At 39.7% G+C, this 19,332-nt stretch overlaps 1 protein-coding gene across 3 annotated transcripts in view; it reads left to right on the top strand.

The window, feature by feature from the left end:
• Positions 1-19,332, top strand: part of TOPBP1 (DNA topoisomerase II binding protein 1) — a 64,759-nt gene that overhangs the window by 18,782 nt on the left and 26,645 nt on the right. For all 3 annotated transcript variants that reach the window (XM_017872417.1, XM_017872418.1, XM_017872419.1), the window contains exons 11-16: positions 948-1,306; positions 1,949-2,121; positions 5,189-5,400; positions 7,549-7,835; positions 17,588-17,761; positions 17,850-17,959. In XM_017872417.1, coding sequence (XP_017727906.1) covers positions 948-1,306; positions 1,949-2,121; positions 5,189-5,400; positions 7,549-7,835; positions 17,588-17,761; positions 17,850-17,959 — 1,315 coding nt within the window. The remainder of the gene's footprint in view (positions 1-947; positions 1,307-1,948; positions 2,122-5,188; positions 5,401-7,548; positions 7,836-17,587; positions 17,762-17,849; positions 17,960-19,332) is intronic.

The raw sequence follows: 19,332 nt of genomic DNA, 5'->3' as shown, positions 1-19,332 counted from the left end.
GAGACGGAGTCTCGCTCTATCACCCAGGCTGGAGTGCAGTGGCCAGATCTCAGCTCACTGCAAGCTCCACCTCCCGGGTTCACGCCATTCTCCTGCCTCGGCCTCCCGAGTAGCTGGGACTACAGGCGCCGCCACCTCGCCCGGCTAGTTTTTTGTATTTTTAGTAGAGACGGGGTTTCACCGTGTTAGCCAGGGTGGTCTACGATCTCCTGACCTCGTGATCCGCCCGTCTCGGCCTCCCAAAGTGCTGGGATTACAGGCTTGAGCCACCGCGCCCGGCATACATAACCTTTTCAAGCCTGAGACTCCTTTTGGACAGAAGGGATGTGCTGATAGTATCAGCCTCACAGTTAGCATTATGTGAGCATTACATGCATGTAAAGCACTTAGTCACAGTGCTTATATAAATGAAAGAGTGATTCTTGAATAGCTTCCAGCCTTGTTGGAATCACGTAGCAGGGCAAACTTTTTCTCTAAAGGAGTAGACAATAAATATTTTAGGATTTGCCAGCCACTTCCTTATAGTTATTTCCATATTAACATGTTCCATGTTAAGGGCTTGACAGTTACACCATTTAGACTTGTTAATTTTTTTCTTAATGATATTTTGTTAATTTTATGGTGAATCATCTAAACCAGTTTTGGAACTAAGACAGTCCTGTAGGAGCTATATAATTTTAAAGGAATTCAAGTGTCTATATTATACTAGGAATACCTAGGACTAACATGATTGCTCTTGTCCTTCCTAATGGATGATGGTAATACTGATAAGGACTCTTGGTAACCCCGAAGACGGGGTGAATCCATATCCCTTTATTATACACATAAGCTTTAGTTTTGTAAGTATGGTCAAAATTCTCAGATTCCATGTTACATTAAGATCCTTGCTAGAAATGAACTTTATAGGGTAAATTGTTGGTTAGAAAACATTTACTTTTCTCTTTCAGTTGAGGCTAAGACGTCTGAAGCTGAGAAGTCTGAAGTTAGGCCCTTTAATGATTCTACTCATGCTGAGCCCTTGAATGATTCTACTCACGTTTCTTTGCAAGAAGAAAACCAGTCTTCTGTCAGTCATTGCGGCCCTGATGTTTCTACAATTACTGAAGAAGGCTTATTTAGCCAAAAGAGTTTCCTTGTTTTGGGTTTTAGTAATGAAAATGAATCTAACATTGCAAACATCATAAAAGAAAATGCTGGGAAAATCATGTCCCTTCTGAGCAGAACTGTTGCCGATTATGCTGTGGTTCCTCTGCTGGGGTGTGAAGTAGAAGCCACTGTGGGAGAAGTTGTTACAAATACGTGGCTGGTAAGACAACACTGTAGTGGTTGAAATAAAGTATTGAAGAATATCTGAATGCCAAGAAGGTTAATGCTTGTTTCTTAGGCAGTTCAGTTACAGTAAATCGGTGTTTGGATTTGAACACTCTTGATTTTGCTTTTAGCAAGGGAAATTCTAAAGTTAAATGTGCAAGTTTCTTGGGCCTAATCCTGATAACGGTAGAGGTTACTCTTTCCCAGAGGCCACAGCAGCAACATTCCTTCTTAGGAGGTCACTATAGGGTCATCTCATACTATTTGTCTTGTTTTCTTACAACCAAAGCATCACTGGTAATTTCACTGTTGATTTTTTTTTTTAACATTCCAAGAATTATGAGAAAAATAGTATAATACATTGGAGGAATGAAATTTAAAGCAACATTCAATAACTCCAATGATAGATCTTACTGATTGTAATAGCCTAATGTAATCAGTCGATGTATGCATATGTGTGTATGTGTATGTATATTTTAACATTATGATATGAAATGTATTGAGAAAGAGCATACACAGGTTTGTATTAAAGTAAAACTTTTTATCAAAACTAAATTATAGCTCGTGTGCCTGAATGAGTGTTAACCACTGGCTGCTTATTTCAGGTTGGCTTTACTGTTTCTCTTGTTTTTAAAAGGTTACTTGCATAGACTGTCAGACTTTGTTTGATCCAAAGTCGAATCCTCTCTTCACACCAGTCCCAGTAATGACAGGGATGACTCCTTTAGAGGATTGTGTTATTTCATTTAGCCAGTGTGCTGGAGCAGAAAAAGAGTCTTTAACATTCCTAGCAAACCTCCTTGGAGCAAGGTATGTGATCTTTTTAATGCACCTGTTGTGTTGGTGTATCTTTTTATTTATTTTGACTTCTTGGAGAGCATTCAAATTAGAATTTGGTTGGGTGTCTTTATTATATTTATGGATGTTATATGGTTCCTTCTCCCCTCCCACTGCTTCACTTGACTAGCCTTAAAAAAAAAAAAAAAAAGTACCTCCATTGTCCAAAGATGAAGACTTAGGTATCATAAGAAGATAGTAACTGCAGTGGATCCAAATACATGAAATAGTGTTTAAGTCGTGACTTCATAATGACACCAAATAAACTAAGGTAATTGATGATCTTTGAAAGATGCTAGGGAACCAGTCCATTACTTTGAAAGCTGACAAAAGGAAAGGATCAAGTAATTTAACTTGCATTTCCTGTGCAGTTTGCATCAGGGTAACGTGATAGTGGATACGGCAGTTTCCCTTTTTAAAGATGTTTCAACAAACAAACAAACAAACAAGGAATGATAAGATCGTAACCCCTAATGAATGAAAGAATCTAGGTATTGAACATCAATAGTTAATCACACAATAAAGGGACAAGATATGATGTGCCTTCTTATGGAGAATACACCACCACTTTGAAGTAGTCTTGCCAAAATAATCAAACCTCAATCTGATGATGCTTCTAGATCCAATTCCCAATTTATAGGAAATGCAAACAGCAGAATAACACGTTAAACTACACCACAATGATATAATCAGCAAGACCCAGACTTTGGTACAACTCTATGGCATAAATGATCCAGTGTCTTCAACGAATGTATATTAAGGGCATGGAAAAGAAGGTAGGAACCTATAAGCTAAAAGACATGAAAAAGCAAAAGCCTAAATATGGTCTTTAAAGATGCCATTATTTGATTATAGAAAAGTAAAGAAGTGATTACCATAAGTGTCCAAAAAGACTGAGCACAGTGGCTCATACCTGTAATCCCAGCACTTTGGGAGGCCAAAAGATTGCTTGAGCTCAGGAGTTTAAGACCAGCCTGGACAACATAGTGAGACCTCATCTCTATTTAAAAAATAATTTTAAAAAAATGAGCTAGGCATGGTGGCATGTGCTTATGGTCCCAACTACTCGGGAGGCTAAGGCAGGAGGATTGCTTGAGCCCAGGACACCGGGGCTGCAGTGAGCTGTGATCACACAACTATACTCCAGCCAGGGCAACAAAGTGAAACCCTGTCTCCAAAAAAAAGCCCAAATAGTGGCTACTATTAAGAAGGGAGGGAAAGGGGGTTGTATGGCATGTTGGAGAGGTACCGGGGTGGTTAGCGAGATTCTGTCTTCTGACATGGTTGGTGGACTTAAGGGTTTCACCTTATAACAATTCATTAAGCTGTATATTTCTTTTTTTGCTGTTTTCTGTTTGAATTATATGAAACAAATTCTTTTAAAACCGAAATTGTGGAAGATAATAACATACATGACAACAGACTCCACTGGATACAACTAAAGCTGCATTCAGCAAGAAAGTCATGCAAATTCTGAAACAGAATAATTGGTACTAGCCCTAACAGTTATTAAAATACATTTTGTGGCCAGGTGTGGTGGCTCATGCCTGTAATCCTAGCACTTTGAGAGGCTGTGGCAGGAGGCCAAGTTCAAGACCAGCCTGGGCAATATACTAAGACTCTGTCTTTAAAAAAAATTTTTAAAATGAGCCAGGCAGTGTAGCATAAATCTGTAGTCTCAGTTATTTGGGAGGCTGAGGTGGGAGTATTGTTTGAGCTTGGGAGGTCAAGGCTGCAGTGAGTCACAATGGCGCCACTGTACTCTACCCTGGAGGACAGAGCAAGACCCTGTCTCAGAAAACAAACAAATACATATTTTGTGCAACTTCACTAAATAACAGTGTGGTTGCGTGTAGCAGAAAGTTTAATTCATGGACAGCAAGAGTAGCAGGAGAGTCAAATACACAAAGAAATTTACGATAAAAGTGACATTTCAAATTATTAAGGAAGACATGGCTTATTCAATAAATAGGATTCATTAAAGTTGGAGCAATATCTCATATCTAAATAAGTACTGAATGGATTAGTGGGTTAAATATAAAAAATGAAGTTATAAAAGTACTAGGATAAACACATAACATAGAAAAAAAGTGCTAGGAAACATGGGAAATTTAAAAATCTGAAAAGTTGGAAACTGGAATGTAAAACCCAGAAGTCATAAAAGAAATCATGGAATTCTGTTCAATCTCAAGTCATAGACTTCTTTTTCTGCCCTGTATTCTCTGTGTGTAATATCCTATGATCTTGAGGCACTTAATTTCTCTGTATTTTTTCCTATGTCTATACTTAAATATTGAGAGGATCATATGAGATAATATGTAGAAATGCTTTGGAAAGTTGTAGTAGGTTAAAAAATAATAATAATGTGTTATTTATACACTTTGCTCCTGTCACTTTTTCCTTGCCTTCTTTTGGGAGGAAAGGACAAAGTATGGGGGTGATAACTAATTTAGGAGGTAACTTTGGCTGTGTGAGGTGGTTCACGCCTGTAATCCCAACTTTAGGAGGCTGAAGCAGGAGGATCACTTGAGCTCAGGAGTTTGAGACCAGCCTAGGCAACATGGTGAAACCCCATCTCTACAAAAAATACAAAAATTAGCCAGGTGTGGTGGTTAGGACTACACCTGTAGTCCTAGCTACTGGGGAGGCTGAAGTGGGAGGATAGCTTGAGCCTGGGAAGTAGAGGTTGCAGTGAGCTGTGATTGTGCCACTGCACTCCAGTCTGGACAACATACCAAGACAAGACCCTGTCTCAAAAGGAGGTAATTTTGCTGTCTGTTCTTTGCTTGTCTAATTGTCTAAAACATAATATGTCTAATTATGTTTTATAAAAGTTTGTTACAGCAATACATTTTTATCTTAGAGTAAGCATTTGTAAGGGGATTAGCTTAATTTCAGATAGAATAAACCAACTTTTAATCAGTATTTTTTCCTATACTTACATATCTCTAACCACACTGTTGTGTTGGAAATTTTGTTCTTAGTGTTGCGGGTGAATTGTATACGTGACCATTTCCACTTCTTTAAATATAAATTTCAGTGTTCAAGAATACTTTGTTCGCAAATCCAATGCAAAGAAAGGCATGTTTGCCAGTACTCATCTTATATTGAAAGAACCTGGTGGCTCTAAATATGAAGCTGCAAAGAAGTGGAATTTACCTGCAGTTACTATAGCTTGGCTGTTGGAGACTGCTAGAACGGGAAAGAGAGCAGACGAAAGCCATTTTCTGATTGAAAATTCATCTAAAGAAGGTTAATACTTTTATTCTGTTATTTTATATATATTTACAACTAGATGGTTTCTGGGATATAAATGTGCCAATGCTTGTGTTTAGGAAAGGTCATTGATTTTCACTTTTCACATTGGGTGCAGTGAGGGTCTCAGTGTTTGAAGTCTCAAGATGTAAGCTTGGCTCCTATTTATTGCTGATTCCTTCTATGGCTCACAGTAACATACCATGTAATTAATGTGCTCTCTCTCCTCTTATCTTTGGGCTTCTGCATGTTTCCTGTAGACCACCTCACAGTTGCCAGCTCTTCCTTATCTTTCAGTTCTCAGCTAAGATACCACTTTCACTGGGAAGCCTTTCTTTTTCTTCTTTTTCTTTTTTTTTTTTTAAATTATTATTATACTTTAAGTTCTAGGGTACATGTGCGCAACATGCGGGTTTGTTACATATATACATGTGCCATGTTGGTTTGCTACACCCATTAATTCATCATTTACATTAGGTATATCTCCTAATGCTATCCCTCCCCCATCCCTCTACCCCACAACAGGCCCCGGCGTGTGATGTTCCCCGCCCTGTGTCCAGGTGTTCTCATTGTTCAATTCCCACCTATGAGTGAGAACACACGGTGTTTGGTTTTCTGTCCTTGTGATAGTTTGCTCAGAATGATGGTTTCCAGCTTCATCCATGTCCCTACAAAGGACATTAATTCAACCTTTTATATGGCTGCATAGTATTCCATGGTGTATATGTGCCATATTTTCTTAATCCAAATCCAGTCTATCATTGATGGACATTTGGGTTGGTTCCAAGTCTTTGCTATTGTGACTAGTGCCGCAATAAACATATGTGTACATGTGTCTTTATAGTAGCATGATTTGTTTTGTTTGTTTGTTTGTTTGTTTGTTTTGAGACGGAGTCTTGCTCTGTCTCCCAGGCTAGAGTGCAGTGGCCAGATCTCAGCTCACTGCAAGCTCTGCCTCCCGGGTTTATGCCATTCTCCTGCCTCAGCCTCCCGAGCAGCTGGGACCACAGGCGCCCGCTACCTCGCCCGGCTAGTTTTTTGTATTTTTTAGTAGAGATGGAGTTTCACCGTGTTAGCCCGGATGGTCTCGATCTCCTGACCTCGTGATCCACCCGTCTCGGCCTCCCAAAGTGCTGGGATTACAGGCTTGAGCCACCGTGCCCGGCCAATAGTAGCATGATTTGTAATCCTTTGGTTATACACCCAGTAATGGGATCGCTGAGTCAAATGGTATTTCTAGTTCTAGATCCTTGAGGAATTGCCACACTGTCTTGGGAAGCCTTTCTTGACTCACTAAGTATGGCCTTTGTCTTGGTGTAATGTTTTGTTTCACCATGACACTCTGTATCATCCCTTTTATCTCTTACTTCGGTGTTATAATGGTGGTTTATTTTGTGTCTCCCTGCGAAATTATAAGTTCCAGAAAGGCAGTGAACATGCATGTCTTGTGAATTCTGTATTTCCTGTGTCTAACAGTAGGCCTGGCATGGAGTAGCTATCTAATAAGTTTTTTTGTTAAATGTTGAAAACAGGTGGAAGGCAGAGGTGGAAGAATACAGTACCTTCTCTTTTAAGATAATAGCATTCCTGGGCAAACTTCAGGGGCATATCAGCAGCTTGGGAACACCTCTCAGAGTCATTACTTATTTTGCCAGACAAACTGGTAATTTTATGACGGAGGCTAAGTGATTAAATTTTGATTAAAATTTGATTAAGGGCTTTCCAAAACTTTACTGTAGTTAACTCTGAGTAATTCAGATTTTCTTTTTAGCCTGTCATTGACTAGAAAGACATTCACTGATACAATTTTTGGCAAATAGGCTTATTGAGACATAGCAAGATGAAACAGGAAATCTATTTTTATTTTTTCAGTTAATGTGCTTGTCTTAACTCAACATATGTTTAATGCATAATCTGGTTTGTTTCTTGGAAAGTAGGTATATAATTTTGTCATTTAAGGTGTACTGAGAATTGACATGAAAACTAACAGTTAGATTGGGATGACAAGGTAGATGGATCACTTGAGCCCAAGGATTATGCGAGAAAGAAAGGAAATAAAAGAGATGTAAAACATTACTTCTTGTGTACTGGAAAAAAGTGGGCATTAGTGGCTCATATTTGTTTCTTTTCATTTTAAATCTCTAGAACAAAGTTTGGAAACAGAAATAACAAATGGAATCAATCTAAATTCAGATACTGCAGAGCATTCTGGCACATGCCTGCAAACTCACAGAAAAACCGTCATTACACCTTTAGATATGAATCGCTTTCAGAGTAAAGCTTTCCGTGCTGTGGTGTCACAACATGCCAGACAGGTTTCAGCCTCCCCAGCAGTAGGACAACCACTTCAGAAGGAGCCCTCACTACACCTGGATACACCATCAAAATTCCTGTCCAAGGACAAACTCTTCAAGCCTTCCTTTGATGTGAAGGTAAGGTTTATAGGTAATGATCCCAGAGTTAACAGTTTTACCGTTTATAAAGTTAAAGCACCAAATTTGGCATCACCTCTAAAGTGTAGTAGTAAATTTTCCAGCGATGTTGGCAAGTAGATTTTTGTTATTGCGTTTGAATGTTTTGAGTCCCAATATACATTGAGGGTTAAGGTAAGAGCTATAAATAAATATGGTGTGAAATTAGGACATCTGGGTTCAAGTACTAGATCAATCTTGAACTGCATAACTAGGCCGATCATTTAACATACCTGAGCTTCAGTTTGTTTCTTCATACAAAGAAGATAATACTTGCTCTGAAAATTCATAGATTATAAAGATCGAATGATGAAATCACTTTATAAACTATAAAATGTGGACACACTGCTACTTTATATATTGGTTCTCAGAGTACAGCCACGATTTGCCTTCTGAAAATGTGTGTATATCGCCTTACTTGAATTGTTTCCTGTAAAGACATGAGTTAAGTCTGTGTTTCAGTTTGATCTCCTGAGCAGTATAGTATGGCTCCCTTTCTGAAAAATTTGTTTGCAAATCAGGGGCTAATAAAATCTTCCAAATGATTTTCTTTTATTTTCCAAAGCTGATTTTCATCACTATTTCTTTAGTAGCTTTTGACGTCTTAAGTGGCTGTTCAAACCGTTGTCTATGATTTCTTTATCTACAAACCTTTGCAGAATTATTTTACTCATTCGTCTGTTGATATTTTTGCTTGTAGGGTATTTAGAAGCAATATTTTAATAATTTTATTAGTGTGTTTTGGAGCAGACTTACTAAAAGTTTACAGATTATTCATATTCAGAAAATAAATATTAATTGATATCCAGGACAATTTTCCCCAAGCTAATTTATGTCTTTATTTTTGGTGAGAATTCCAGTGACTCACATGAAAAAAAATGTCTTTACTATTAAACTCACAATTCTAAGTTTTCACATGAAATCTCTTCTGAGGTAACATTTTGTACTGTGATTAATACTCAGGTCCATATCCCTTAAGAAATAAAGGAAAATCAGTCTTGGGAACTGTGAGGTGTAGGATCAAGCCTCTTCTTTGCCTCCTACTGCCTTTTAAAAGCAAGTCAACCTCTTTCAGCTTCATTATTCTCATCTGTAAAATCCAGATGATCTCTGAAGTCTCATAACTCACAGACTCTCTGAAGAGCGAATGTAATAATATTAGTAGGCAAGAAAATAGTAGAAATATTTTCAGTCATTGAGACCATTCTTATGTAGATACTTTGCAATAAAAGTTTTGCAGTGGAAAGCTGATTGTTCTGAATAGCCTCAGTACAAAAAGCACATTTAAAGATTTTATTGTTTAGAGTCATAATATTGAGCAGTATTTTTTCTCCTTTTTCATTCTTTTTTGATGGCACATAAATAATGCTTCATCTTATAATCAGTGGTTCTTCAAACTGATATAATATGGTATGTTGAATTATTTACTCAAAACATGAAAGGGCCTATGGAATAATCACCAAATTGACCATCTATTAGGCCTTACCTTCCCTCCCCACCAAAAAATTCACCTCTTATTTAAACTTAATTTTTAATTAATATACATCAGAGCAGTACAATAAGTATACTGCTAATGAAATATCAGGGTTAATCATTGGGAAGCCACTATACACGTTCAGATAGAGACCATGGTCAGTACTGTAAACCCTTGCTTGTGGCTCCAGCACTGCTTCCTCCCTAAAGTATACTCCTGACTTCTAACACTATAGTTTTGTTATGCTTGTTTTTGACTTTTAAATATATGATATCATAGTATGTATGCTTTTGAGTCTGCTTTTTTTAAATTGTTCTTTAACCCTTATTTAGATGTGTCTGTTTTGCTGCATGCAAATATAGTTCATTTATTTATTCCTTTGTATGGATATACAGAATTTACATTTCCAGTGTACTGTTGATGGGCATTTAGTTGGTTACTGGTTTTTTGCCCTTACAAAATAATTTTACTGTGAGCATTCTTTTTTTTTTTTGAGACGGAGTCTTGCTCTGTCGCTCAGGCTGGAGTGCAGTGGCCGGATCTCTGCTTACTGCAAGCTCTGCGTCCCGAGTTTACGCCATTCTCCTGCCTCAGCCTTCCGAGTAGCTGGGATCACAGGTGCCCGCCACCTTGCCCGGCTAGTTTTTTTTTGAATTTTTTAGTAGAGACGGGGTTTCACCGTGTTAGCCAGGATGGTCTCAATCTCCTGACCTCGTGATCCGCCCGTCTCGGCCTCCCAAAGTGCTGGGATTACAGGCTTGAGCCACCGCGCCCAGCCGACTGTGAGCATTCTTGTGCATGTCTCTTGGAGTCTATATGTGTGTATTACTATGTGGTATATACCTAGAAGTGAAATTGTTGGGTTCTATTTAAGCTTCAGTAGAGAACGACAAATTTTTTGCCAAAGTGATTATACCAGTTTATGCTTCCACCAGTAGTGTGTTGAGTGTACCCAGTGTTCCTCATCTTTGCTGACACTTGCTATTATAAGCTGTTTTATTTCATTTTTTACTTCAACATAATTTCTAACTTACAAAAAGTTGCAAAATAAAAATGGTACAAGGGGCTGGGTGTGGTGGCTCACATCTGTAATCCCAGCACTTTGGGAGGCTGAGGTGGGAGCATCACTTGAGACCAGGAGTTCTGAACCAGCCTGGTTCAGAGACCCCCATCTCTAACAATTTTTTTTTTTTCATTAGCTGGGCTTGGTGGAGTGCTCTTGTAGTCCTAGGTACTCAAGAGGCTGAGGTGGCAAGATGGCTTGAGCCCAGGAGTTTGAGGCTGTAGTGAGCTATCCTACCACTGTACTCCAGCCTGAGTGACAGAGCAAGACCCTGTCTCAAAAAGAAATAAGTACAAGGATGGCTGGACATAGTGGCTCATGCCTGTTATCCCAGCACATTATGAGGCTGATCAGGGGTGGATCACTTGAGGCAGGAGTTGGACACCAGCCTGGGCAACATGGTGAGACCCCACATCTACAAAAAGTTGGAAAAATTAGCTGGGCATGATGATGCATACCTCTTCCTACTTAAATGATATTCTTTATTATTTGTCAGTTTTCAGTTATGTTTTTGGCTCTCACTAATTGCCTGTACAGAAGATTTTATTCTCTTTCCCCCTTTTCTCTCTTCTGGTTTTCACTGCATATTTTTTTACTTTGTCAGGAGGGAAAATATATTTTTTCAACCCACAGACCCCACCCTCGTTTTGGTCTTAACTCTACAATCAAATATATGAAATGCGCACTCTTCTTTTTGAAGCTTTCCTGTCAGCTTTGGTATGATGAAGTTCATTTTCTAGTAGGTTCCTCAGGAATCTATGTGTACACTTGTGTACAGTATTCCTTGAGTTCTGCATGTTCATAACTTTTACTATGGCCTTGCTTCTTCTACAGATTGTTTGGATGTACTATTCTTAGTTTGCTGTTTTTTTTCTTGAGTTTCCTGAAAATGCTCTTCCACTACTGCCTTGCTTTGTATGTGTTGTTTTTGAAAAAAATCTGATGCCAGTCTAATTAAATTATCTTGTCTTTGTAAGTTATTTCATCTTTTTGCCTGGAGGTCACGTGGATTTTTCTTTTATCTTTTTTTGTTGTTGTTGTTCAGACAGAGTCTCGCTCTGTCACCCAGGCTGGAGTGCAGTGGCACGATCTCGGCTCGCTGCAACCTCTGTCTCCCGGGTTCAAGCAATTCTCCTGCCTCAGCCTCCCGAGTAGCTGGGATTACAGGCATGCGCCACCATGCCTGGCGAGTTTTTGTATTTTTAGTAGAGACAGGGTTTTGCCATGTTCGCCAGACTGACCTCGGACTCCTGATGTCAAGTGATCTGTCCACCTTGGCCTCTCAGAGTGCTGGGATCACAGGCATGAGCCACAACGCCTGGCCTTTCCTTTTATCTTTGAACTCAAATAGTTTTACGAGGATGTCTAGATGTTAAGAATTCTCAATCATTTGAAATCAGTTTTCTACAATACATGGTAGGTTTTAAAATTTGATTCTTTTCAAATTTTTGGTCTGAGAGATGAGAAGAATGGAGCTGCCAATCAACTGAGTTGAACAGAACAGGTTGAGATTGGAGCCTAAAGATCAAGAGTTCACATGTTAGACACATTAAGTTTGAGATGCCTGTTAGATATCCAAGTAGTTGTTAAATAGGCAGTTGCAAATAAAGCTGGAAGTTTGAGGAATGGTTTGGGCTGGAGATAAAAATTTGGGGTTCTGAGTTTGTAGGTAATATGTAAAGCCATGTGAGAATAGACGCCAAGAGATCAGGAGAAGGTGAAGAAAGGAAAGAGGTTTTTTGTTTTGTTTTGTTTTGTTTAAGACAAGGTCTCGCTGTGTCACCCAGGCTGGAGTGTAGTGGCATGATCACAGCCCATTACAACCTTGACCTCTGGACTCAAGCAATACTTCTACCTCTGCCTCCAAAGCAACTAGGACTTCAGGTGCATGTCACTACACCTGGCTAATTTTTAATTTTTTTGTAGATACGGGGATCTTACCACACTGCCCAGGCTGGCCTTAAATTCCTGGACTCAAGCAATCCTCCTGCCTTGGCCTCCCAAAGTGTTGGGATTATAGGTGTGAACCAACATGCCCAGCTGAAGAAAAGAGCTCTAAGGAACATCTTGAGGTGCTCACCTTTAGAGGAGGAACCAGCAAAGGAGACTGAGAAGGAGCTATAAGAGAGGAGGAAAGCCTAGAGATTATTTTAGAAGCCAAGTATTTCAAAGAGGGAGGAAGGGTTAACTATGTCCAATACTGCTCAAAGATCAAGAAAGGTGAGAATAGAAAATCGGCCAGTGCCGGGCGCGGTGGCTCAAGCCTGTAATCCCAGCACTTTGGGAGGCCGAGACGGGCGGATCATGAGGTCAGGAGATCGAGACCATCCTGGCTAATACGGTGAAACCCCGTCTCTACTAAAAAATACAAAAAACTAGCCGGGCGACGAGGCGGGCGCCTGTAGTCCCAGCTACTCGGGAGGCTAAGACAGGAGAATGGCGTGAACCCGGGAGGCGGAGCTTGCAGTGAGCTGAGAGCCGGCCACTGCACTCCAGCCTGGGCGGCAGAGCAAGACTCCGTCTCAAAAAAAAAAAAAAAAAAAAAAAAAAAAAAAATCGGCCAGTGGATTTAGCATTATGGAGGTCAATGGTGTCATCATAACAATAAGGGTTTTGGTGGCATGATGGAGATGGAAGCTGGTGTGGGTTCGTAAAGAAAGGAGAAGAATGGGAGACGTTGAGTGTAAACAACGATTTTGGAAGGAGTCTTGCCATAAAGGGGAGCCAAGAAAATGGAGTTGTAGCTATGGGGCAAAGTAGGGTCAAAAGAAGGTTGTTTTCTTTTTAAGGTAGAAGAAATAGCCAGGCTCAGTGGCGCTTGCCCATAATCCCAGCACTTGGGGAGCCCAAGATGGGAGGATCACTTGAGTCCTAAGAGTTCAAGACAAATCTGGGCAACATGGCAAGACACTGTCTTTACAAAATACACAGAAATTAGCTGGGCGTGGTGGTGCAAGTCTGTAGTCCCAGCTAGTTGGGAGGCGGAAGCAGGAGGATTGCTTGAGCCCAGGAGATAGAGTATGCCGTGGGCAGTGATCATGCCGCTGCACTCCCGCCTGGGTGACAGACTGAGACCCTGTCTCAAAAAAAGAAGAAATAACTGTATGTCAGTGTAACTGCCAGTAGAGAGCCAATTGATGATGCAGATGAGAGAAGGAAGACTTGCAGGAGGCTTGAGTCTGAGAGGCATTGGGATCTACTTAAGTAGAGGAAAGTACTAGTGGCACGTGTGCTGAAGGCAGATACAGGTGGTATGGGAGCTTCTGATTTTTGTAGAAGGAATCCTCTAAAATGCTTTGAAGAAATTAAAAAAATTAAAGTTTAGCATATAGAAAGACTGTGTTCTTGGCAAAATAGATTTAAGCATCGTCAAGATCTGTAAAGGCGTATTAATCTGTTTGCACATTGCTATAAAGAACTACCCCAGACCGAGTAATTTGTTCTTATTTTTATTTTTTTATATTGAGACGGAGTCTTGCTCTGTTGCCCAGGCTGAAGTGTGGTGGCATGATCTCGGCTCATTACAATCTCTGCCTGCTGGGTTCAAGCAGTTCTCTTGCCTCAGCCTCCCGAGTAGCTGGAATTACAGGTACCCACCACCACACCTGGCTAATTTTTGTATTTTTAGTAGAGATGGGATTTCACCGTGTTGGGCAGGCTGGTCTCAAACTCCCAACCTCAAGTGATCCACCCACCTCAGCCTCCCAAAGTGCTGGGATTACAGGTGTGAGCCACTACATCCAACTTTATAAAGAAAACAGGTTTAATTGACTCACAGTTCCACAGGCTGTACAGGAAGCACCACTGGGGAGGCCTCAGGAAACTTTCAGTCATGGTCGAAAGTGAAAGGGAAGTGAACATGTCTTTCATGACTGGAGAATGAGGAAAAGATAGCGGGGGGAGATGCCACACACTTTTAAACAACCAGATATCAGCCAGGCGCAGTGGCTCACACCTGTAATCCCAGCACTTTGGGAGGCCAAGGTTGGGTGGATCACCTGAGGTCAGGAGTTCAAGACCAGCCTGGCCAACGTGGCAAAACCGCATCTCTACTAAAAATATAAAAATGAGCTGGGTGTGTTGGCACATGCCTGTAATCCCAGCTAATCGAGAGACTGAAGCAGGAGAATCACTTGAACCAGGAGGTGGAGGTTGCATAGAACCAAGATCGCACCACTGTACTCCAGCCTGGGCAACAGTGAGACTCCATCTCAAAACAAACCAGATATCATGAGAACTCACTCATTATCACAAGAACAGCAAGGGGGAAATCCGCCCCCATAATCCAGTCACCTGCCACCAGGCTCCTCCTCCATCATTGGGGATTAGAGTTCAACATGAGATTTGGGTGGGGACACAAATCCAAACCATATCAAAAGGTAATGTAGATCCTAGAAAAAAATGCAAGCAGAAACAGTATTTAAAAAATCTGAAAAGAATAATTGCAGGTAGGCAGTAACCCTACCATTTATTAAAACCTCTTGTAAAGTTGCAGTAATTAAAGCAGTGTGTTGTCACCTGAATAATCAAGTTAGTGTATAAGATTATACTCCACAAATAGGGGAATGTATTATGTAATAAAGGTAGCATTCAAATTGGACAACTAGGTAGCCATCTGAGAATATGTTTGTAATTAAAGCTCACACTTTACATCAGAATACTTTTTAGATGATCAACTTTTGGGGTTTTCCTTGAAACAGGATCTCACTTTATCACTTGGGCTGGAGTTCAGTGGCATCATCATGGCTCACTGCAGCTTCGACCTCCTGGGCTCAAGCAGTCCTCCCACCTCAGCCTCCTGAGTAACTCAGACTACAGGTACATGACACTGTGCCCAGCTAGTTGTATTTTTTGGAGAGTTGGAGTCTCACTCACCATGTTGCTCAGGCTGGTCTAGAACTCATGGGCTCAAGCAATTCTGCCTTGGCCTCCCAAAGTGTTGGAATTACAAGTGTGAACCACCACACCCAGCCTAGATGATCAGATATTTAAACATAAGAAATGAAGCCATAAAAATTCCCAAACATGTCATTAATTTGTTTTTAAAATAATCCTAGTGTGGGGAAGGCCTAACTATAACATACACTCCAAAAGAAATAGAAGATTTGTGTGAATTTGACAGCATTAAACGTTCTCTAACTGGGTGTGATGGCACACGCCTGTAGTCCCAGCTGACATAGGAGGATTGCTTGAGCCCCAGAGGCAGAGGTTGCAGTGAGCTAAGATCGAGGATCGAGCCACTGCAGTCCATTCTGGGCAAGAGAGCAAGACCCTGTCTCAAAAAACAAAACAAGAAAATTCTCCAGCCAGGCATGGTGACTCACACCTGTCATCCCAGCACTTTGGGAGGCCAAGGAGAGAGGATTGCTTGAGCCTAGGAGTTTGAGACCAGCCTGGGAAAGACTGCAAGACGCTGTCTCTATGAAAAATTTTAAAATTACCTGAGCACAGGGTTGTGCATCTGGAGTCCCAGCTACCTGGGAGGCTGAGGTGAGAGGATCCCTTGAACCCAGGAGTTAGAAGCTATAGTGACGTATGATCATGCCACTACACTCCAGCTTAGGTGACAAAGCAGGACCCCATCTCTAAAAAACAAAAGGCTCCATGGCAAAAATTTGACAAATGATAAATTGAAAGTAAATACACGGATATTTTATCACAGTTGATCCATGCACATATAAATTCATACAAATGAATATAAAAGTATATTCATACAAGCAATTAAAAAAAAAAAGAACCCAGTGGACAAATGGGCAAAGGATAGGAGCAGGTAGTTGTCACAAAAAATTAGATATAAATATACATATAGCCAGGTGCGGTGGCTCACGCCTGTAATCCCAGCACTTTGGGAGGCAAAGGCAGGCGGATCACGAGGTCAGGAGTTCGAGATCAGCCTGACCAACATGGTGAAACCCTGTCTCTACTAAAAATATGAAAAATTAGCCAGGCATGGTGGCGCATGCCTGTAGTCCCAGCTACTCAGGAGGCTGAGGCAGGAGAATGGCTTGAACCCAGGAGGCAGAGGTTGCAGTGAGCCAAGATTGCGCCATTGCACTCCAGCCTGGGCAATAGAGCAAGACTCCATCTTAAAATATATATATACACACACACGCACAAAGATATTTAACCTCATTCAGTATAAAAGAGTAGAAAATTAAAGCATACAGATAAAATTTTTTAGTCATCAGATTGTCAAAAAAAAGTCTGATTACTGCGTTATCAAGCACATTTGGAAAATACACACACTCATACTTTGCTCATGAAAATGTCAACATTGGTAGATACATGTTAGTCTTATTTTTTTATGTTTTTTTTTTTTTTTTTTTTTTTTTTTTGAAGAAAAGGGGTCTCACCATGTTTCCCAGACTGGTCTCAAACTCCTGGCCTTGAGCCATCTTCCTGCTTCAACTTCTCTGGAGTAGCTGAGATTACTGCCAGGAGCTACTGCACTGGGCTGGTAGATACATTTTGCTTAAAAGGTTTCTTTCACTCTTGTATGTGCAAAATGGTTTGTGTACAAGGTTATTCATTGCATCATTATACTAGCAAAAGATTGTTAACCGAAAGCTTACAGTTATATACAGGTTAAATACATTCTGATACATACATGAAATACTGTACACATGCAAAAGAGAATGAGCAAGCCATCCGGACAACAGTAGCTTCCTTTCAGGAGGGAACTGTTGGTGGCTTTAGAACAGAAATATATTTTGAACTTTTGAAGATTTTTTTTTTTTGTAATTCTCAGCTCGTTTTGACTTTCTAACCTTCTTTATAATTCATTTCGTGATTATATCCATCGTTGCCTGTTTGCTTCCTTCTGAGTTTGTTTTTTTGTTTTGTTTTGTTTTTTTGTTTTTTTTCAAATTCAACTCTAAGATTCAGGTAAGAGGCAAGCACTGCTGAAAATGTAAGCTTGTTAGTCTCTGAACCAATATGCTGGACAGTATGGAATTTTTGTTCTTCACAGTATATAGATTCGATTAGTTTATTCTTTTCATTGTTATTTGGAGGAAAACTAGAGGAGGTTAAACTGTAACCCATTAATTTTGAGGATTCTCCCCCTTCTCTCTCTTTACCCCCTCTCCTCCTCTTTCTTTTTCCTGTCCTGTTAACCCATCTTGCTTCTCTCTCTCTCTTCGTTTCTCCTTCTCGCTGTCTCCTTCATATGTATAGGATGCACTTGCAGCCTTGGAAACTCCAGGACGTCCCAGCCAGCAGAAAAGGAAACTGAGTACACCGCTCTCAGAAGTTATTGTCAAAAACTTGCAACTTGCTTTGGCAAATAGCTCTCGAAATGCTGTCGCTCTTTCTGCCAGCCCTCAACTGAAAGAGGCCCAGTCAGAGAAGGTAGGATTAGTTCTCTTATTAAAAGGAAGTTTTAGATAACATTTCAAACAATAATGACTGATCTGTTTCTTTTATTTTCCATGGACAGGAAGAAGCCCCAAAGCCACTTCACAAAGTAGTGGTATGTGTTAGTAAAAAACTCAGTAAGAAGCAGAGTGAACTAAATGGGATTGCAGCCTCTCTAGGAGCAGATTACAGGTAGTTGGCACATCTTTCTGTTTCATGGTGGTATGACTGAAATTTATAAGGAAACCTAAAGCTATTGTGAGCATCTACAAGGAAATGTTTATTTGGTTGTTTCATGCGTCTTTATCTACAAAATCTCTCCAGCTGATTTTTAATTTACCACATCTGTTGAAAATAGCCTGTCACATATCGGTTCACTCATATATATATATACACACACACACATATATAAAATGTATATTTTTTAGGGTATGCACAACAAACATTGGAGAACCTATTTTGTGCCACTATTCTAGAAAACTTAGGATCCATGAATGATCAGTATAGCTTAAAAGAATCCCTGTGTTCAAGGAGTTTAGAGTCTGTTAATAGTAATACATCTGGATCTGAGATTAAGTTTATTTTACTAGTGATTTTCAGATTAGAGCTCTCTGGGAGTGGTACTAAGTACTCTGGCAGCCCTCCTTTATTAAGATAGTCTTTTTTGAGCATGTTTTAATTATCTTTTTTTTTTTTAAGACTTTGGAGACTTAGATTATCAGATTTTTCTTCAGTCAACCTGACAGACTAAGCTGAAGACAGATTTCTAGCACAAATGGCATCAGTATCCGGAATTGAGAATGTCTTCCCTATTTCAGCCAGTCCTGAGTTGACTGTACTCCCCTACTATCTGTAATGCTTACTTTGTTGATCATTTGTGTTCAGCCATTCATAGATAGCATAAGAATTTGTTTAACAAATGATGAACCATTTCAGGAATATGATTAGTTTCATCTTCTCCTTTGGTAACTCTTATTTCAGTTTGTTTTCTGTTTGATAAAGAAATTAGGGCAGGAAAATATAGAAGTAAAATTAATCTGTAATAGATATAAGCATCTTAGTGTTTGGTACATCCATTTGAAATAGTGCAGCTCTTCTACAGTATATTTGTATTGCCTATTATGAATTATTATGTAATGTTATCTATTATTATCTAATTACCTATTATGTTACCTATTGCCAGTTGCTGAGCATTATCTCATTTCATTCTCATAGTAGCCCCACAAGGGATGTGTGTATGTTTTTTTCCCTCAAAATTGAATGTTTCCTTGTATATTCTGTTTTGATGTAGACATAAGACTTTCAAGGGAACATATAGGATGTATGTTTTTATACGATTTAAAATGCCAGTCCTCTCAGTATAAAAAATATAATTTATTACTGAAATTCCTAAACAGAATTGAACCAGTGCATTGCATTAAAGTTTATATTAAATCTTTTCCTGAAATGGATTGGTAATTGGTAATTGATAAAAGGGAAGAGCCTTTTAATATGCAGAAGTTATGATATTTATGTATTCATAGAGTAAGCAGTTTTCAAGTGAAGTTGTTCCAAATGTTCCCTTT

The sequence above is a fragment of the Rhinopithecus bieti genome, unplaced genomic scaffold (assembly GCF_001698545.2).
Source record: "Rhinopithecus bieti isolate Rb0 unplaced genomic scaffold, ASM169854v2 scaffold_7308, whole genome shotgun sequence".
Lineage (NCBI taxonomy): Eukaryota > Metazoa > Chordata > Mammalia > Primates > Cercopithecidae > Rhinopithecus > Rhinopithecus bieti.
Note: the sequence above shows the minus strand (reverse complement) of the source record. Positions and strands in the feature narration are given on the sequence as shown.